The sequence below is a fragment of the Python bivittatus genome, unplaced genomic scaffold, assembly GCF_059951505.1.
Source record: "Python bivittatus isolate LINGU-HERP-01145 unplaced genomic scaffold, Pbiv_v1 ctg000020_np1212, whole genome shotgun sequence".
Taxonomy (NCBI): domain Eukaryota; kingdom Metazoa; phylum Chordata; class Lepidosauria; order Squamata; family Pythonidae; genus Python; species Python bivittatus.
The window spans coordinates 60,093,752-60,114,600 of NW_028277030.1; the positions used below are offsets into that span (position 1 = coordinate 60,093,752).

The following is a 20,849-nucleotide window of genomic DNA, read 5'->3' on the forward strand; positions in this document are numbered from 1 at the left end:
CCTTGGCGTGAAAACAGAAGGGACGCGTGTTGCCGCGGCAGCCCCCGCTGCGTAAGCAAATGGTTTCCGATGCTTTCTGGGAATCGTAGTCTTAAGGGAGGCACTTCTCCCCCGGCTAAAATGCCGCTGGCTCCGGGATTGGGCGGTCACGTGTTGCCCGCACGGCTCTGCGGCGGAGGCCCTTGAGTGTAGACATGGCGGCGGGCGCGAAGAAGCAGGTCCGCTTTGCCCGGCTAGAAGAAGATGGAGCGCGAGAAGCCGGCGCGGGAGCAGCCCTCGGGGACGCCGCTGCGGAGAAAGCGGCCGCCGGAGAGTCGCCCTTGAAGGAGCCGTCTGGGAGCTCGGCGCGGCTTGCCCTTCAGCCGGTTGTAAAGGTGGCTGATGGCAGCGGCCGAAGAAGCCGGGCAGGAGGTGGCCTTGGCGCGGGAAGGCAAGCGGTGGCGGTGGCGGCTTCCCGGCGGGCTATGAAGTGGTGCATTTCGGCTGCTCTCTGTGCCGCTTTCCTGGGCTTGGTAAGGAGGCGAGAAAGGCGGGCGGGCGAGCGAGCCAGCCAGCCAGCGCGCAGGGAGACAGCCGGCATCTCCCTGCCACGATCCGCTGCCCTGCCGGCGCCCTGCCCTTATGCCCCGGCCCGCACTGTCCTGGGAGCGAAAGAAGTCCAGGGTGGGCGCTGCCCTCTCGCGCCCCTGAAAGAGTGGCAGCCAGCAGGTGAACGGAAGCAGATCCGCGGCCCCAGGCCGACTGGGCTGCTCCGCTGCCAAGGGTCTGTCTTCCTTAAGAAGGAAACGTTGTCCTGCTGGAGTTCGGGCAAATGCAGACGCTCAGCCTTTTGGCCTGGTGTTCAAGCCTCACATATAGTAGACTCAGTGTAATGGTGGAGATGACAACCCCCACCACTACATTACGATGCATGTTTACATCCCACTCTCACTCTGGGAGTTTAAAGTGGCATGCCTGGCAAGTCTTCCTGGTTTTATTTTTTGCAACAAGCACCTACCTTGGGTTGAGGGATAGTATCTGGCTCAAAAGCACTTGGTGAATGCTGTGGTCATCTTGGTAACCCTGACTGCGAACCAGCATTTTAACCTCCATGCTAAAAAATAAGTAAAATACTCCCTTTTGTTAATGAGTAGATCATGTCTTTCATGAAACCACTAGGTGAGATTAACTAAAGGCTTGGACTGAGATGCTGTGGAGGGATGTTATTTGGCTCCTTCTTTATTAATGAGACGCTGAAAACTCTAACAAAGATACTTGAATTCAGCAAAGGACTAAATAAAAGTCAGTAAATGGAAGTTTAGCTTCGGTAAGATGAAGGTCCTGTTAGCAGATCCTTTTGGACAGTGGTGCTGGTGAATGACCATAATGAAGTCTGATTTGATTTGATAGTGATGATTAATCTATTTTGGATAGGGTTGCATTCCCCTTGAAGGATAAAGGGAATAGTTAAGCATGGAGGTGCTTACTGATCCAAATGGACAACTTGAGCCAGAGAATTGGTTTTTCTGGCCTGGAGTGCCTTTTGCCAGTGCTGGGTACTTGATACTGTGTCTATTTCCATGCTGACATGCCTGTTTTCAAAAGGCATCCTTGAGGTCTGTTGCATGGATCCCCTGCTACATATAGTTTGGTAGTTGATGATCTGAGAAAGAAACTTCTTAGAGGCAATCTAAGAGTTTCTGAGAAAGAAATTTCTCTATTCTGGCAGATCTTTATGGGAGATTCAATTGAGATGGTGCAGAATTTGAGTTTGTGAGCAACCTAATGCTTATGCACACAAAGTCCACTTCAATACAACTATCCTTGTAAGTGTGGCTGCTTCTTTTAATAAAATATAAGGTGCAACTTTGGACTTATCCATACAGCTTATGTAATGAATTCATTCATCCCTTTTTTTGTGACACCTAAATAAGGTTATTATGGTACCTAGTCATGATGGGTATATGATACTCTAAAAGAACAACGAAAGAGCCAGTTTGGTGTAGTGGTTAAGGCATCAGGGTAGAAACCAGGACTTCTAGTCCTGCCTTAGGAACAAAACCAGCTGAGTGACTTTGAGCCAGTCATTCTCTCTCAACCGTAGGAAGGAGGCAAGGGCAAACCACTTCCGAAAAACCTTGCCAAGAAAACTGCAAGGACTTGTTTAGGCAGTCGCCAGGGGTCAAGACTGACTTAAAGTTAAAGTTGACTGACACACACACACACACACACACACACACACAAAAAGCAATATCAGTTGCTGGGAGCCATAAATGGGAATGGTCCTGCTTCCAGGTCTTGTTTGTAGTCTCATAGAAGCACCCTGTTGGTAATTGTGGAGGAAGAGTGTTATTCTATGGTGCACTAACAGGTCAGTGCAGATAGATGTATTCCATTATCTTCAGTCAGCCTTGCTTTCAATTGAGCATGCTGAGGATTCTGAAGGTTGTAAGTTAACTATTGAATTGTTTGAACAATTGTGCAAAGCTTTATTAAGAGCAGCAGCTGTTTTTGATTTCCCATTGATTGTTTTTCTTTCTTTCTAGGGGATGGCTATTGCTATTCTAGGGCCCACATTTCAAGACCTGGCTGCAAATGTAAACAAAAATGTCAGTCAAATTTCATATATCTTTGTGGGACGTTCACTGGGATACTTTGGTGGTTCTATAATTGGTGGAATACTTTTTGACTGCATGAACTCCCAGTTACTGTTGGGTAAGTGGAAAAAAATAAATATGAATAATATAGATGGTTGCCCTTGCAGAATACGTGTTGCATATCTGCCCCTAAGTGAATTAGTAATTGTGTTTGCAGATGTACTGTGTTATACAATAACTAGAATTAGACAAAAGCAGTGTGATGTACAAAGTTGAAAATCCTTCTATTAGCTGATCAGAAATGGGATAGTTGTTGTATCAGTTCTTTCCCTATAACGCAGTATTTCTCACCCTTGGCAACTTCAAGCTGTGTGGACTTCAACTCCCAGAATTCTGGGAGTTGAAGTCCACACAGCTTGAAGTTGCCAAGGGTGAGAAACACTGCTTTAACCTCCTCCTGATGGTATTCTGACGTCATGCAAACTGTTGTCCATTACAGGGATGAACAAAAGTGTTGGAAGGAACCTTGAAATCATGTAGTTCAGCTCTCTGCAGAAATCTGCTATTAAACAGAGCATCCCAGCCTCTGTTTAAACACCTCCAGAAGAGTAGAGTCCACCACCTCATAAATTTCTCCTTGCAGGCCTTTTGTTTTCTTGATTGCTCTCTTCTGCACATGCCCCCATCGGTGCTCTTTCTAAAATGTAGTGCCCAGAATTAGACACAATATTCTGACTGCTGTCTTACCAACCAATAAATCAGTCTGTTTTTAATCTGGGTTTTAGCTGTGTTTAGTCAAACATCTACTGCATCCCATTTTTTGCAGTGGAAACCCTCAGCAAAATAGAACATGTGCAGCACTTGTAATATCTAATGCTATATTCTTTGGAGAAGTGTCAAGACTGAACTCTTAAAGTCTTAGGCCAGTGACTCTAGGCTGTGACCCAGAACAATTTATGTCAAAATAAGGAGCACAGAGAACTGAAGTATTTTGATACTTCCTCTTCAGCAATCTCATCTACTAGAAAAGTAAGCCATTTCCTCTTTAACATGAGAGAATTAAGGAAGTACATTTTTATGATAGCTTCCTTATTTGGATTACTTACTTAGAGTATTGCTTCAGGCTGTTTTTTGTGCACTTGTTCAAGTATTTCCAATCCTTTTGCCTTGGTTTCAGACAGTGGGTTTTAGGAGTTTTAAATAAGTTACATATAAAGATCTACAGTGGTACCTTGGTTCACGAACTTAATGCATTCCACGATTCTGGTCGCAAACCGAATTGGTCGCCAACCGAATCAGATTTCCCCATAAGACTCAGTGTAAATAAAAAATTAATCTGTTTGAACCATATGTATTTTTTTTTTAACCACAAAAATATGAAAGTACAGTACAGTACAGTATGAAGAGAGAGAACACTAACCTTGCTTGAGGCAACACCAAAAAGCTTCACAGCAAGTGTCTGTCTGCGACCGTGATCTCGCCTAGAGGAAGCCATGACCACGAGCAGGGAAAATGGCCACGGGTCGTGTTCGTCACCCGATGCGGAATTCGTGAATGGAATCAAAATTTTGCGAACACTGCTGTTCACGAACCGAATTGTTCGCGAACAGAAGCGTTTGTGAACCGAGATATTACTGTATTACATACAAATGCTACTGAATATTCAGTCTAAGCTCTTATATTCTCTAAGGCTTCCTTCCTTAGTCTAGTGCCCTTCAGTTGTATTTGGAATTGGTTTTTCCAGAGCTCCATTTTGTGTACTATTCCTGAATCAGGAAGCTCTGCTCACAATCACTCATGCCCTGGCCACCTCCTATTTTGATTACTGTAACAAACTGGACATGGGGCTGCCTTGAAAAGCATTTGGAAGTAACAGTATAAAACATGGTAGGCTGGTCAGTGATGGCTACTTCCCATTATACTTGGGTGACCCCACTGCTTTGGGTGTTGCATTGGTTGCCAGTTGGCTTCTGAATGCAGTTCAAGGTGCTAGTTGTCACCTTTAAGGCTCTCATGGCTCCAGATTTGGTTATCTGAGGGACCACCTTCTTCCAGGTTTCTTCCCATCCAATCAGGACAAATAGGGTAATCTCCCTCCAGGTTCCACCTCTTCAAGAATGCCATCTGATAGGACCTAGGAAATGGGCATTTGCAATTGCTGCTCTTATGCTTTGGAAGTCCCTTCTTGTGGAGATCCAGTCAACCCCTTCCCTCCTGGGTTTTGGGAGAGGAGAAAAAAATTGGCTTTTCCTTGTAGCTGAGAAGGAAAGCATGTTATGAATGTGGATGTAGTGGTGGACACATGACTTCATATGCTTTGCTTTATCTCTTATGATAGCATCTTGGGATTTTTTATTCATTTTGGATGAATTTATTTTTGTTGTTGTTAGAGGGGTTACTTTATGAAGTTTGTGATTGTTAGCCACTTAGAGTCTTTGGGAATGGACAGCATACAAATAAACAAACTTTCAGAATTCTGAAGAGGTCAGGATTTGGGGAAGGATGACAAACAATTTCCAATCTGAGTAAGTGAATTGTTTTCTATGCTTCTATATTGCTAAACTATTGAAGCAGTGCTTTCTAGACATTGAGCATCTTTCTGGAAACTAATAAGGCAACCAAAATGTACTATTCAAAAGGAAGCCCCATAGAGTTCTGTGGGAGTTATTCCAAGTTATAAATGCATATGATTGCAGCCTAAAACATGCCTGCATTTGATATAAGATTGCTACATTAAATAAGCTGTATTTCTTCATGATTCAGTAATAATTGTAAATACAAATCAAAAATTTACTGGCTTTGAATTTACTGGATTTAGAATGAAATATGAGCAGTTTTAATTCTTAAAATGTTCTATTTGAAATACATTTTTAATTATTTCTGTTTATAGGCTTATCTATGCTGGGTACAACAATAGGTCTATATAGTATTCCATGGTGTAAGAAAGCCCTCTTGTTAACAGCCGTGATGTCTGTCATTGGTTTTGCAATGGGAGTCCTGGATACAGGTAAAAAAAAGAGAAAAGAACCCTTACTAAATACATGATCAACATTTTCCTTCCATCATGTTGGGATCATTCAACAGGACTGTGTTGCATTCCTTTATATAAATTATGTTTATATTGCTAAGTGTGTATCTTATGCACAAAGCATTTGAATCTGCATATTTCCTTACTTGACCAAAGGCCAAACTAAATTTGACCACTTGGTTATATTTGCCTTTTCCTGTTGTGTGCTCTTTTTTTTGGGGGGGGGGACATTTAGAGACTAAGAACTATATGTATTTTAATCCTGAGATAGTTGATATTTATATAGAAAGATTTCTTTGCATACATGCTCATGCAGATGGGATGCATTCATTGAAAGGAACAAGATATATTATAGAGAATTTTGTCTACATGGGTGTTGTCACGCCCAGTTGATGTGACCAAGTTGTTTTGGGGTATTCTGTGGACTGAAAATATAGTTCAACTATGTGATAAATCCAACTTTCAATTATTGGTGATTGAAGTTCTTCAGCAATGTTCTGGCTAGAGCTTACAGGACACCATTGTTTTTGCTGAGGAGATCAAGAGAAATGCTATAGTTCTGTGGTAGAGACATGGAGAGGTGACTCAGACTAGGACTGAGCAAGAGACCAAGGGAGAAAGACAAAGATTGTCTAGAGAGTAAGGAAGATGGCTTTGATAGAGAACTGCATATCAAGATCATCTTCCTTACTCTCTACAGATTTTCAGTGCTTGGCAGCCTGTTTACCAGAGTTCATGGACAGATATCAAATTGAAGGAAAGGAATGCTTGATAGAAAATATGACTCCTGTTACAGTGTCACCATATATTGAGAAAGTCACAGGCAATATGCTAAGGCAGCATAGTTAGGGGCCAAGAACAGACCATCAAGACAGTAAAGGAGAAGAGAAAGTAAAATTTTAGAAACCAAATGTCTGAAGCAACTCAACTAATACTGGTCAACTACAGTGAAGATGGTGGAGAGGGGAGACTAAAGTGACTAGGTGGCTGATACAAACTTGGGTGGAAGAATTTATATTCTAGAAGGCAGAAATAGTCTTGATAGTTACCAAAATGGGCTGAAATTAACAAAACAAATTTAAACCAAGAAAAAGCCAGTGTTCTTCACTTAAGACAACAGAAATGTATAGGGCCTATGATGGGAGATATGAAGAATGAATGTGACTCAAAAATGTGATGTGACTGCAAATGAGATAAAGATGCTCTTGTGACTCTTGGTGACTACATGGGCACCTTCATGCAGTTTTTTTGACAACAGCATGGAATTGGCTTGCCAGATAACATACAGCCCTATAGTTCTTTGGTAGTCTAAGTTGGTCTGACCCTGCTAAACCTTTAAGTGGATATTAAATGAACAGAAGTATAGCTTAGAAATCATGGAAAATAATAGTTCCACTTTATTCTGCATTTCTACAATCTCCAGCTTGTGTAATGTCCAGTTCTGAACAGTGTACTTTAAGGATTTGGAGAAACAAATATATTCAGGGATGAGTTTGAAGAAATTAAGAATGTTTACCTTGCAGAAGAAGGAGGGAGGATATGATAATACTCTTCAGATACCAGAAGAGTAGATAGTTGGAAGATCAAGGCCTGTTTTCTATTATTCCAGAGTGCAGGATACAGAATAATGCTGCCCAGAGTCACCTTGTGTGAGATGGGGAGCTATAAAATATGATAAATAAATAAATAATGTGTTTAAGTTACAGCAAGGAAAATTCCAACTGAAAGTTGGAAATAACTTCTTGAGCTGTAAGAACACTTAGTGGAATAATGGAACCAGTTACCCAGGAAAGTGGTGGGCTTCCCTTCACTGGGTTTAAGATGGACACAACGGTTTAATTTGGATTCCTGCACTTAGCAAGGAGCTGGAATTGATATTCTAAATGGCCACTTCCAAAGTTGTGTTTCGTTGAAATATAATATATAGGAAAATGTAGCCATAAGAAAAGAAATTTAAAGAAATCAAAAGACTGAGAGAGCATACAGAAGAGATGGTTCTTCTGTAAGAATAGGAGAGTATCAGGTGAACGGCAGTTTTTGTGGAACTTACTGTATTATTTTTGGTTAGATTTATATTCTGCTTTTTCTCAGCAGCTTTTTCCTTCAGTTTTTCTCCTCAGCAGTCCTGGGAAATAGTTTGGGCTGTGAAACAATAACTGTCCCCAAGTCATCCAGTGAACTTCCATGGCTGAGGATAGATTTGAATTTGGATCTCCCCAGCCCTGGTACATCTTAACAATAGACAGCTTTGGCCTCTAGAGATTCCAGTTCAAATCATTCCTGTCCACATTAATTTGGTCTGATGGAAATTGGAGTCCAGCAACATCTGGAGGATCACATGTTTCCCTGCCCTTGGTATATGGATTTGTTGACTTTATGGTTATTTTCCCAACAGTTGAAAACAGGAATGACCTGGAATGATAAAGGAACAGGAGAGTGAGGGAGAAGATTGCTTTAGTGAAAACAATTGCAAAAGCGTAGTACCTACTTGACAAGATAAAAGTTGGAATATGAAGAGAATGGCATGTGTGTAGTGAAGATGTCATGTAACTCTAAGAAACTCTTAATGTGAAAATTTGACCCTGAATCTTTTATTTACTTTTCAGGTGGGAATGTTCTTGCTTTGGACACGTGGCGAGCAGAAGCTGGTCCACACATACAGGCCTTGCATTTCAGTTTTGCCCTTGGTGCTTTTGTGGCTCCCATCCTGGCGAAAATGGCACTTGGTGGTTCTACTGTTGGATTGCAGATGCATCTAGGTGGCAGTGCTGATAATCAGTCAGCTATGAATTCTCGTGGTGCTACATTGTTGCCGAAGCTTCATTTAAACTTGAATTTTGTATGGTCGTATGCTGTGATTGGCACTTATCTCTTACTTGTCGCATTGTTTTTCTTTACTTTATATTTGAGGAGCATTCCTGTTCGAGGCAGAACAAAGCCTTCCGTGCAGAAATACCAAATTGCGAAATATCACCATGCTCTCATCATTCTTCTTTCTGTGTTTTTTTTTTGGTATGTAGGAGCGGAGGTAACTTATGGCTCCTACATTTTTACTTATGCAAAAACCTATGCTGTTATGAAAGAAGCAGAAGCAGCAGGGTTGAACTCTCTATTTTGGGGAACATTTGCTGCTTGCAGAGGATTAGCAATCTGCTTTGCTACCTGCTCTTATCCTGGATCTATGATCCTGATGAGTATCATAGGCTCCACTGTGTCAGCCCTGTTCTTGGTCCTCTTCAATACACATTCAATTGCTCTATGGATTGGGTCTGCGGTGTATGGTGCATCAATGGCTACTATCTTTCCTAGTGGTATTTCCTGGATGGAGCAGTATACTACTGTTCAAGGGAAATCTGCAGCAATGTTTGTAATGGGTGCAGCTCTGGGAGAAATGTGTATTCCTGCAGTGGTTGGCTTCCTTCAAGGATATTTTCCTACTCTCCCAGTGCTCATGTATGCTGCATTGGGAGCGGGTGTCATGACAGCAGTACTGTTCCCTGTGATATATAAATTAGCGACATCGCCTTATGATGCTAAGTTGAAGGATGCTGGAGACAGGGAAGTTCAAGAAGCATTATTGTCCAACACTTATCCTGAAGATGATGATGAGGATAATGAAGTCAGAGAATGGAATGAAGTAGACTTTGAAGTAATTGAGATGAATGACACACTACAGAACTCTGTCATAGAGACCTCTAAGACAATTCGAGGAGAACTGACTGCCACCATCTCCAGCCATCCTCCTTCAGGGAATTTGTCAATTAGTTCTCCTGTGCTTGCCATCAGATCCCAAAGACAAAAGAGTTCAAGTAAAAATGATTAAGTTGTCATATTTTAGTGCAAAAGGATTTTAGGAAACCAGGAATTTCAACTTTAAGATCATACGGTATTTCAATAGTGGTGAGAAGTTTGCTGAATTCTAAGTAAGGCCATTTTACTTTATAGTATGAGGAAAATGGCAGCTACTCAAGAGGAATGGAGCCCATTTATTTCACCATGAGTGACTAAAAGACGAAGTAGAATGTTTCCTTCATTTCTTATTTTAATGTTTCTTCAGGAAAGTGAAAACTCTAATTAGAATGAATAAATGGAACTTATGTATTTTTCTCATACTGTTTGCTCACAAGATGTTTATTATCTGTGTTACTGTACTACAAGAGGCTGAAGAATAAGAATCTTCAATTGATGTCATCTCTGGAAACAAGATAAATCCAGGGAATCAATCCTAGCAGACCTCTGCATTTCTAACTCACAGTTCCACATGTTTCAACTGCATCCTAAATATAGGTGTATTCTACCCTATTTAACAAAAAGAATGATTTTTTAAAAAATAATTACATGACCACAGTCATGGTTAAATTAAGAAAGATGTATTTTAAAATTTTGCTCAGAAGCACTTTTTACAATAGAAATACTTGCTGAAAGAGATTTGGGCTTGTACTGATACAATAGTTAACTCTGTGGATTGAAAAAGTTGGGGTTTAAGAATGCTTATCAAGTTTAGCAAAGATGAAGTATAATCTCAGGACATGACTTGAAAGGCAGGAGGAAGGTCACATGCAATCCCAAGAGAAAGAGAATCCCATGGCCGGTTTTGGGGTTTCTAAAATGTTGCAGTCCACTGCAAACTTTAATGGGTAGAGAAGGTGAATTTGTGCTTCAGGAACTTGATCAGTTCAAAATGCAAACTGGATTGCTTCTCTCACCTGCATTTTCAGGTATGGAATTATAAATAAAGTGGTGTGTCTGTTGTCATCACAGCTGCACTATTAAGTGACCTTATATTTAAATGGCATGATACTATGGTACTTGATTTGTTTATGTAACTTCTTTGGATGAATCAGTTTTAAAATAAAAACTGTTTAAGAAACTATCCCTCAGAGATATTCTGTTATAAAGTATAAATTAGTAAAAAAAACTGATAGTATCTTTAAAAAATTAACTTACAGGAAATTGTTAAGATACATTGGACACAACTTTAATTGAAAATTCCAAATCTGTCAAGAGGTGGTGATGTGCACTGAAGCCACCTTTTCCAACTTGTGCCTTCTAGATGTGTTTGACTGTAACATTCTTAATTCCTAATCAGCAAGACCTTCGGTTGTGTTGGACAAAGATTATAGGAATTTAAAACCATAACATCTAGAGATAATCAGGCTAGGGAGGCTAACTGAAAAAGTGATTTTCTTCAAATTAAATATTGTCTGCATGTAAACAAAAACCAGAGTGCTAATTATCTCTAAAGGATGGTACCAGTGCTTTCTATTCAAAAAAGCCTTACTGTGACTAGCATTGGAGAAATAATGTTGCAGATTGAAATTTTAATAATTTTTAAAACTCTTGATCAAAATACTCACTGGTAATATTTGCCAGAATTAGATGATTTTAAGTGCAAAATGACTCAACATATAATTAAAATGCAATAATAATATTTCTATAGTAAATGGTGATTTGAATTGTGTTGATGGCTGGGATCATTTTAAGGATTCTTATTCTTACTTGATAATGAACTACAACTATTACTACAGCTTTTGAACTGGACTGTCTCCAGTTATATTAATTTACATGTGGAATGGACACTCCTGAGAGTTTAGAGTCTCCCTTCTCTTTGTACACTAATACATATGACCAAAGTTGTTCTAGAAGCACTTTGGGTGCAGATCTAAACATGGGGGAAGGAGACCAAGGGAATCCAATGGCAATGAGTAGTTTTCTTATGTGTTGTTGGATGTAACCCTTAGTATTCACTGGGGGAATCATGTCTCCCAACAGTGTATATATATATCACATCTTTTTGGATGTGTGCATGTTGGAGTTCACAGTATAAAAAATATGAATCTGCCCTACACTTTAACTTGTACCTTTTGATACCTTGTTGTATTCTGCAGTATGGTATTTGCCTTAAGTGTTACAATTATTGCTTGGATATTGTGTTTTTTTCTTGTGTGTTCCCAATGTTAAGATAATTTTGTAATAAAAATGAAATAGGGAGTTTATTTACTGGGGGATTGGAAAATGTGATTTTTCTTGCATAAAAATAAAAGACCTGTTTATTAGGGAATCAAGCGTGAACATGCTGTATTAGATTTTTCATTAGAAAGTTTCATATGAAGTGGAAACACCCCCCCCCCCAACATTTCAAAAAGAATCCAATTGGCTTTCAAAATAAGCTATCATAGCCAGGGAAAGCCAAAAGATGAAAGTCTTGGGCAACAACAAAGATGTAAGAGTCAACACAGACTTTAAACATCCAGTAAGAAAGGACAAGGAAAAATATTTCATGAAGAATATCAACAAATAGATGAGTGTTTTGAAAAGGTTTTAAGAAGACAAGAGAAATAAAAAAATATATAGCTAAGATAGGACTACTCATGAGTAATCATGGAAAATATAGAAACATGATGAGCAATAGAAAAATTATACTCTTTACAAATGGGATTCTAAAATGATAAATGCTTGTAGAATGAAAAGATACATAGGAACTAATTCCAATAGAAGGTGAACAAGAGGCAAGCTGTCAAATAGGAAAGTACTGATGAAATACCCATTGAACTGTTTAATTTTCTATTCTTCCAAAGTTTTAATGTATTAACCACTCTGTGTCAAATAATATGGATATGACATTGATACAGAGATTAGAAAGTATTGATGTAAATACAAGTACTGTGATGAGCCTGCTGTCTGTCATCGCATTTTGCTGGGGCTTAGTGCATCCATAAAAACACCCAGACAAAACTCTGGTTACTTTGTTGATAGGGAACTAAGAGTAGGGCTAGTTTAGATTCTCACAGGAAAGTTGTCATAGAAGGTGGAGCTGCAGATGGGCTGGTATCAGTATCAGCATGAGAGGTGGAGTTTTTAAACACTATTCAAGATTCTGGGGAAGATAAGCTTGGAGAGAAGCTTCCAAGTGAAGCTGATGGCTGGCAGCTAAGATGGCAGAGCTACATCTTGCCAAAATTGATTCTGCCTGCCCAGTATAAACACAGAGGGCCTGCTGAGAGTCCCTCCTCCCCAGGAAATTTTCTGTTGTAGCTCCATGCCAGGGACAAGGTATGTATAGTACCCTGTCGCCTTGTATTCCACAATCTGGTTAAAAATATTATTTCACCATGTTGTTGGTCCCAGGCAAGTGTCTGGTGTAAAATATTGTAAATAAATACAGATAATTTTTAAAAATTCAGAAGGCAACTACTTTTGCTTTATTGATCGCAGCAAGGCTTTTGATTGTGTAGACAGAGGGTCAGCAAGCTTTTTCTGTAAAGAGCCAGATCCTGCCCCCCCGCCTCTGTGGGTGTGGCTAGCAGGTCTGCAGCCCAAGGAGCATGGCAGCCATTGGATGGCGCTGGCTTATCAGCAAGGAGGCCACTGGTAGGCCCATGTCACCTGCCTGTTCATTCTTAGCTCACGGGCTGTGCAAATACAGGCAGTGGTATAGATTTAGCTTGTGGGCCATAGTGTGCCAACCTCTGGTGTAGATCACGCTAGATTTGGAATCAATTAAGGCTATTGGATGTGCTGGGACACCTGATTACTTGTCAGCCTCCCAGGTAGACCAGACAGGAAACACAAGAGCTAATTCTATTTTATTGTAAGGCTACATTAACAGAATCTTGCAAGTCTGAAAATACAAATCTCCCACCATCTCTTTTTACAGCCTGATAAGTTAGGACAGATCCTTTCTAAATCTCCTTCTCTGCCTGTTATTCAGCTGCGGGCTCCTCCCCCTTTTATCTGATTGTTCCCTAGGCAGCATCTCTTCCCCTCGTCTCTCAAGGTCATTCCCACATACCATTACATCACTTTTCTGAGAAAACCTTACAATAAACAAGCTACTGTAAGAACTGAATTTGGAAAAACAGGATATTGTAAGATATGAAAAAGATTATTGTTGGAGTGATGTAGTCCTATATTGAGATATGCAGTAAATAGGACTTCTTTAGCAGTACATTAGGAAGACTAAAAGAGCTCATGATGGAAGTAAAAATAGAAAATGAAACCTCAGGGCTAAATTTTAAGTTGACAAAAATAATCCGTGTATATTTTACGACTCACAATTAATAGTGAAGAACTGTAGGCAATAGAAACTTGGAATTTATTTATTTATTTAGGTTTAAAAAATGGATAGTGTGCTGGAGACAAATAATTCTGGAGAGGAAAGGCAGTGGCAAAATTCATACTAATTCATGACAGATGAGGATATTTCTGTGGCAGTAACAGAACAAAGATATTTTTCCCCCAGTGGTCCTTTACAGCAGCGAAAGCTGGATATAAAGACAGAGCAACAGGAAAACGAGAACTCCCTTTGATTTATGGCTTTGGAGATGGTTATTAAGAGTACAAGTAGCCCTTGACTTACAACCACAATTAGGACTGGAATTTTTGTCACTAAGCAATATGGTTGTAAAGCAAGACATCATGTGACTGCATCGCTTAGTGATGGCAATCCCGGCACTCCCCATTGCCATTGTTAAGTGAATTCCACTGATCATTGGCTGAGGACCCATCCAAATACAAGCCATTCTGGCTTGGACCCCCCCAGCCTTGAGATTCAGTAAGGGAAGGGACTGCCTCCAACTCCACCCACCCAGCTATCTCCCCCATCTCTGCCCTTTTGGCTGCCTTACACCTTGCCTTGTGGGGTGGCAAGCAGCCCCAGAACCACATGGCTCTGGGGCTGCTTGCCATGCTGTGGCTCAGGGACTTCTTGGCCCTCCTTCCCCCTTCGCTCACTCACACGCACCACACACTCCTTCCCTCCTTTGCTCACTTGAGGACTCTCCAGGGGCGCTTCCGGGCACTGAAGGACTCTCCAGGGGTGCTTCTGGTGCACGCTCTGCAGCTCACATTGGAAGCTGCTGGCTGTTTGTGAGGCTTGCTTCTTCCTCCTGTAAAACCCCAGAGCCACAGCGTAGCGCAAAGGGGGTGAGATGCATGCAAGTGGTTGTGCTGTGTATGAGCAGCACAAGCGAGCAGAGGGGGAAGGAAAGTGCAGTGCGTGTGAGTGAAGAAGGGCTGAGGTGGGTTGGGGAGACTTACCCGACTGACTTGCAACCTCCCCTGCTAGCTTCCCCATTTACTTTGCTTGTGGGAAGCCGGCAGGGAAGGCTGCAAATGGCAATCACGTGATTGTGGGGTGCTTGGCAACCAGTTGTAAGTGCAAACGGGTTGCCAAGCACTCAGATCGTGATCACATGACCGCAGGGGCGCTGCAATGGCCATAACTTTGGGGACCAGTTGTAAGTCCATTTTTCAGCATCATTGTAACTTTGGTTGCTGAACGAATGGTCATAATCAAGGACTACCCCTACCAGAAAGAGCAAGAAGGAGCAAGCAATAGGTCCTGGAACAATAAGCCTTGAGGCAATGATCAGCAAGCAGAAACTCACATATTTTGGGCATATGACCAGATGATGGGGGTAGGAAAAAAGGTATATTTGGCAAAATTGGAGGAAATAGGGAAAAATAGCAGATAAGGTAAATGGACAAGTTCAAGGAGATAACATACATACTTGAAAAACCTATGGATAATCACTAGAGCCAAGATGAAGTGGCAGGGTTTCTTCATACAGTTGCTGGAAGGGTTGGCCTGACTTGATGGCACTGAACAATGACTAAAACAAACATAAATGACTTTAGTATTAAGCTAAATCCAGACAATTCCATCATTTAGGGAAATTGGTTTAGGAACCTAGAGTGTAATCTAATTAAAAAGTAGATTTTGGACATTTTAATATATTTATGGATTGTAAAATTTAAAAAATGGGTTACATTGAATCAAATGAGAATTAGAAAGTTACTAGAGGAATAGTTTTGTAGGAAAGCAATGAATAAATACTTTTTAATGGGAGCTAAGGTAGAAAGACATTAATATATGAACTGTTTTATATAGTTATAGAGAAAGTGAATTGAGTTTGGGGGGAAAATGCAAACTTTACAGAAATTAACATTATGGGAAAGAATAACCATAGACCAATATACTGCACAAGTTATAGTTTTTGGCTAAGATCAAGGAGCTATAGCTACACATTTGCTTTCATGTGGCTTTATCTGGTTGCAGCCAACTAGAAGGCCTTCAGATCCACTGGAGGTTTTTGTTGAAGGAATGGTGACCTGAAAGCTAATTTTTTCCTGTTTTTCTCTTCAGGCCTTTACATCTTTGTCTTGCAGAATTTGATAGATTCTAAAAACTGAAGTTCCTTTTATCACTTGAAAAATGAACACAGAAAGGGGCTTTGGTTGCTATGATCCATGACCTTTATTGGGACCAAGATGAAGGGAGTGCATTCCCCCAGGTCCTGTAAGACCTCTCTGAACATTTCATACCACTGATGATGGTATCTTTCTGGACTGCTTGCAAAGGTTAGAGATTGGATGCACTGTTTAGCATGCTGGAGCCATTTTGATTTTTGTTACCATTTATAAAGTGTCTACTGTGTTTGACCTCTTCACAATGATAATAGGGTGCCCCTCAGAAAGACTGTGCAAGTGATAATTGAGCAGTTGGTGCATGATGAATGGACAGTTACAAGGACAAGAGAAGGCAGTAGAAACTAGTTTCTATACTGATAATAAAAAATGTTCATGGTTTGCTTGAAGCCTGAAAATGTTTTAGTTGATACTGTATGAATATGGCACTGAATGTGTTGACCATAAAGGACTTTACCAAAAAGGGAAGCCATGTGTTCCTCTCTCGCATTAGCAATTGCTTTCGAATAACATTTTTCTTTGCTACAACACTTATGAACTAAGCATGGATTTGACTTTCTTCCACTTGTGCAAGGGGGATGAATGGTTGTGTAACGACCTGACACTCACAGCTCCCAATTCCAGTAACTCTCTTTGCAGCCAGTCATGGTTCAAAAGAAAGTTCATTTATTGAGAATAAATGTACAGTCCCAAAGTATTGCTAAGACTGAGCCCCTGCGCGCCAAAAGTTGTTTTTACCTTTTTTCCTTCTCTCCCCCTTCACCCCCCTACCGCCCCCTTCTTCTCACATTCTCCAGCTGGTATGACCTTGAACACTCCACTGTCTCTGATAAGAGGTCATCTGCCTCTCTCAGTCTGTTCTTTCACCAATCTTCCCACAGCCTTCGAGACCCCCCACGTCCTTCAATGGCAGAACCGAAGCAAGCAAAAAAACCCCTAGCAATTAGCGTGAGTAAATTTGCGAGGATCCTGACAGGTTGTATCTGTGGTTGCTTCACAGAGCCCAGCTCTATTCTCTGTTAACATTTAGATGAAGCTGCTGGTTTGGGGTAAGGCATTGTAACTAGACTAAAGATAGCATCAGGTGGAGACCACAATTGGTTTTCGCTGGTGCACCATTTCAAGCCTTTTTCTACTGGGAGGCCTTGACAAAAGTGACTCAGGGTCATTCATCACATCGGTCTAATGCATTTTACATGGGGATGCTTTTGGAAACAACTCTGAAGTTGTAATTGGTCCATATTATGGAAACCTGTCTGCTTACTGTTAGGACCCAATTTAGCAGTCTGACAACAGTGCTACAGTTGCTGTACTGGCTGCTGATTTGCTTCCTGATCCCATTCAAAGTACCTTTAAAGTCTTACATGCCTTGGCTTCAGAATACTTATTGGACTGTCTTTCCTGACCAATCCCATACAATAAGCGCCAAGCCCTAATGTTATGAGGTGGGGACCCTCAGGTTCCCTTTCCGAGAAGCTAGGACTTGATGCTTCTTCTCTGTGGCTGCCCCCACAAACCGAAATACATTGCTTCCTGAGGTACAGGGTGTCTCAATCCTCTTGGCCTTTAAAAAAGACACTTAAGAGCTATTTATTTCATAAGACATTTGGACTAACTTAGTTTTGGGTAAACACCTTTAGAAAAAAACTTCTATAAATTTTGTTACAGAACAAAGAATATTCAATTTTCAACATGTTGAAAACTAATGTGATACTGCTATGTTTCACAATCCCATAAACACAAGTATCGACAGAATTCCATAGTGAAGCTCATAAGATTTTATACCCACTTTAGTTGCTTGGATGCTCTGGCTATTTCTGTACGCATTTTTCTTCTGACAGATCAGTATGCTATAGTATTTGCCAACTCATATATTTTCAAAGGCCATATTCTTTCAGTGCATTCTTCAGTAAAATTCAGATGAACAAAATACTCTTTATGTTATTTTATATATTCATTATTGGCTTTTTGTAGAGCAACAATGAGCAATTGCTACTCTTAAAAGAGACCTCTGGCTTTAGTAATATTGTTTAAGACATTCCAGTTCAACTACAATGAGATTTAAAAATGCACATTTATTTGATTTTATTAAATTTACTATGGTTCCATTAATTTTTAAAAGCAAAATGATTTCCAATTAAAAAAATGTACTGTGACCACATAATTTCTTATTTTATACAGTTATACAAATATTCTAAATACGCATTTTTATATGATGGCAAATAAATTTTAACTGTACAGTACATAATGAAATATTTAAGCATATTTAGAAGCAATAGAAATGTCTATACAAAAGCAAAAATGGATTTTTTTTATTTAAAGTATTGCAACAGTCCCACAGTTTTATAACAAAAATGTCTTTGCACAGTTCCTCACAATGCCCCAATTAATAGCCAAAGCAAGACAGTGATTTTAGAAAATGTTTCAAAAATGCTACACTTACTACTGTTTGCAGTTTCATCAAAACAACAAATCTACTTGGAATCAAGCAAAATGAAGAAATATCCCAATCAACTTTAAAATTGTATAAAATTCATTGCACATTATTTTAATCAGTTATTTGAAAAGTAAAAAAGTGTATTTACAAAATATTCTGCAATCAAAATTTAAAGTTGATGAGATATCAGTAAGTAACACATCCTGATACTGACAGTTCAATAAAACACAATGGCATTTTCCCAAAGGTTTTCAGTATTACTACAGAAATCCACAGGGAAGTAAATTTTTACTCTGAAATGGGTTTACAAGATGTTAACACAGTTATTTCAACATTTGTATTATAAAACAATGTTAAAAAGGCAAAAGAATGACATCATTAAAAATGAGTTATTAACAGATTAACAAATGTATTTTTAATTTACTTAGGACAAACATTCATTATTTTTAGAACAAGTCAACAATTTATGAAAATCCTAGACAAGATGAAATTGAAGGACCATGCATGACAGTTTTAGAGTGGTAAACACTGAAAACAAAAATAGCACCTGGAATCCTGTGATATAGGCAACTAAAACTGATCAAGTAGTTGACGAAGATATGGTGCCTTAGATAATTCTCGGCTCACTCTGGAGACTTTGAAAAGCACTGGACAGTTCAATGAAACACATGGTATCTGTCGATCAAAGCAACTTGTACAATTCTTGCATATCTAGAGGAATATATAATCAATTAGTGCAAAATACATTTAACTGGAAAAAATACAGAACTAGCACAAGACAAGTTTATGGCTATTTCCTTTCAAAGTACAGTAATTATGCACAAGGCTGGATAGAAAAGAATATATTTAAATTTTCTCAGCCTCCCATTATAAATAAAAAGGGGCTAGGAAAACTAAGATGGCCATTGGCTTAAGAGCATCTCAAATGGTCATAGAGTAGGTCAAATAGTAATGTGGTCATCAAAAATAAGTAAGGAAACATGTTAAAAAATGCTGATGATCCATGAAATTGCCCAATCTCTCAAGATTTTAGTTCTTGATTTTGGAAAGAGTTTTTAAAGTTTTGCATTGACTGGGACAGGGTCACTGCCTTCTACTGCTCTAAGGGTTGACTCATGGTGGTTCTGATTTCATGTGCAAGTGAGAGCACATTATTTCCACCAAATCCTTCCCAATTCATTTTTAACCTTTGGTCTTCCACAGACCCTGAGGATCTGTGGACTTTGAAAATCAGAATGGAATATAATGTTGAAGACTGCTATAGTTGTATAATGGTAAACATTATACATACTGTCCATTGGATGACTGCCAACACTTCACAACACTTAAGACAAAGCTTCCACTGGAATCAACCATTTGTTAAGTCTGTATTTTCCAAAAATATTGGTATACCTTTCTTTACTGACAAATAGTGTATGCATAAAATACTAGACAGTATCCAGAGTACTATGAAATGATCCATCCTTACTGGATAAATCAAACCTTTTTTCATGCTAAAAGATAAAGACTCCCCTGAGCTGAGCTAATGACTACATCAACATATTGATGTTTTCCTAGGAATAGTCTTCTGGGATTTTTTTCTATCCAGTCTCACCTTCAGCATTGGAGCCTCTATAACCACACAGGATATTGCAATGAGAGAGGGATTTGGGAAAAATAAGCTTTCTTGAATAGAAAAAAATTGCCACTGTTTTCCTTTGGAGTGACGTATTGTAATCTACTACTCTGGACCTGATTACAGCATAACCAGGAGCAGTGCACAGACAGCCACTAAGGTCCATGTCTGTATGCTCTAATATTTTATACAGAACAACATCGTTGGGTAAGATACATGCAAAGCACATGTTTTTGGAAAAATGTGATTTTTAAAAAGTAATCACTATGGCTGGTATTTGAGTATTTGAAATGTGTATTACAGAAAGATGATTATGGGTTTCCTTCCAGTTTTTTTTTAATCACAGGAAACTAGTTTTATTGTATTTAAAATACTTCTAAGCTTTCCCTTCAGAGCAAAAATAATAAAATATGAGAGAATGAGTAAGGCAATACATACAACATTGATATAGACCACATTTAGACAGTTCAACACATCCCAGCTTCTGACTGAATGCACAATACCTCTTGCTTGTTTAAATGCTCTCTGGATAGAAATTAAGAGCAAATGAAGAGAAAAAAAGCAGCCTCTGTAATAAAGTGCCATGAAGAGCACAATGATCTCCACATACTTTCTCATAATCCTATACAATGAGCATCCTTGGATCAGGGGGGCAGGGTGAGGAGGGGGACTGATATCATCACCCAAATGCATCCATTGGGTCACAACTACATAATGTCATCATTTGAGTGACATCGTTTTGCACATTGTCATTTTGGCATTATTATGGTTTGCTATAGATACACAATACAAACCAGAAAAATGTGAAATGTTTAAAAAAAAATTATCCTCAAAATTCACTTTGAGTAAGGGCACTGAACAAACCTCCCAGTCCTTCCACATGAAAAAGCATGCACTGTTATTCTTTCTTATTCTACAAAGTATTTAAAATACTTTTTAAGAGTTCCAGCCTCCCTACTATATGCATTAAAGAAAATTGTGTAA

General features: G+C 39.5%; 2 protein-coding genes across 4 annotated transcripts in view; one reads left to right on the top strand and one right to left on the bottom strand.

Annotated features, from left to right (window-relative positions):
- Positions 1-13,159, top strand: SLC60A2 (solute carrier family 60 member 2). Its single transcript, XM_007426589.4, has 4 exons — positions 1-512; positions 2,526-2,694; positions 5,467-5,583; positions 8,211-13,159. Exons 1-4 carry the CDS (start codon positions 195-197, stop codon positions 9,425-9,427), a joined length of 1,821 nt encoding a protein of 606 aa, XP_007426651.1. The 5' UTR covers positions 1-194; the 3' UTR covers positions 9,428-13,159.
- Positions 13,160-16,591: 3,432 nt separating this feature from the next.
- REV3L (REV3 like, DNA directed polymerase zeta catalytic subunit) overlaps positions 16,592-20,849 on the bottom strand; it is a 94,683-nt gene continuing 90,425 nt past the window's right edge. Inside the window, exon 32 of one of the 3 annotated variants that reach the window (XM_088139533.1) lies at positions 16,592-18,961. In XM_088139533.1, the coding sequence (XP_087995659.1) occupies positions 18,933-18,961 (29 nt within the window). In that variant the 3' untranslated portion in view covers positions 16,592-18,932. The remainder of the gene's footprint in view (positions 18,962-20,849) is intronic. The other 2 variants (XM_088139543.1, XM_007426588.4) reach the window with 2 other exon arrangements.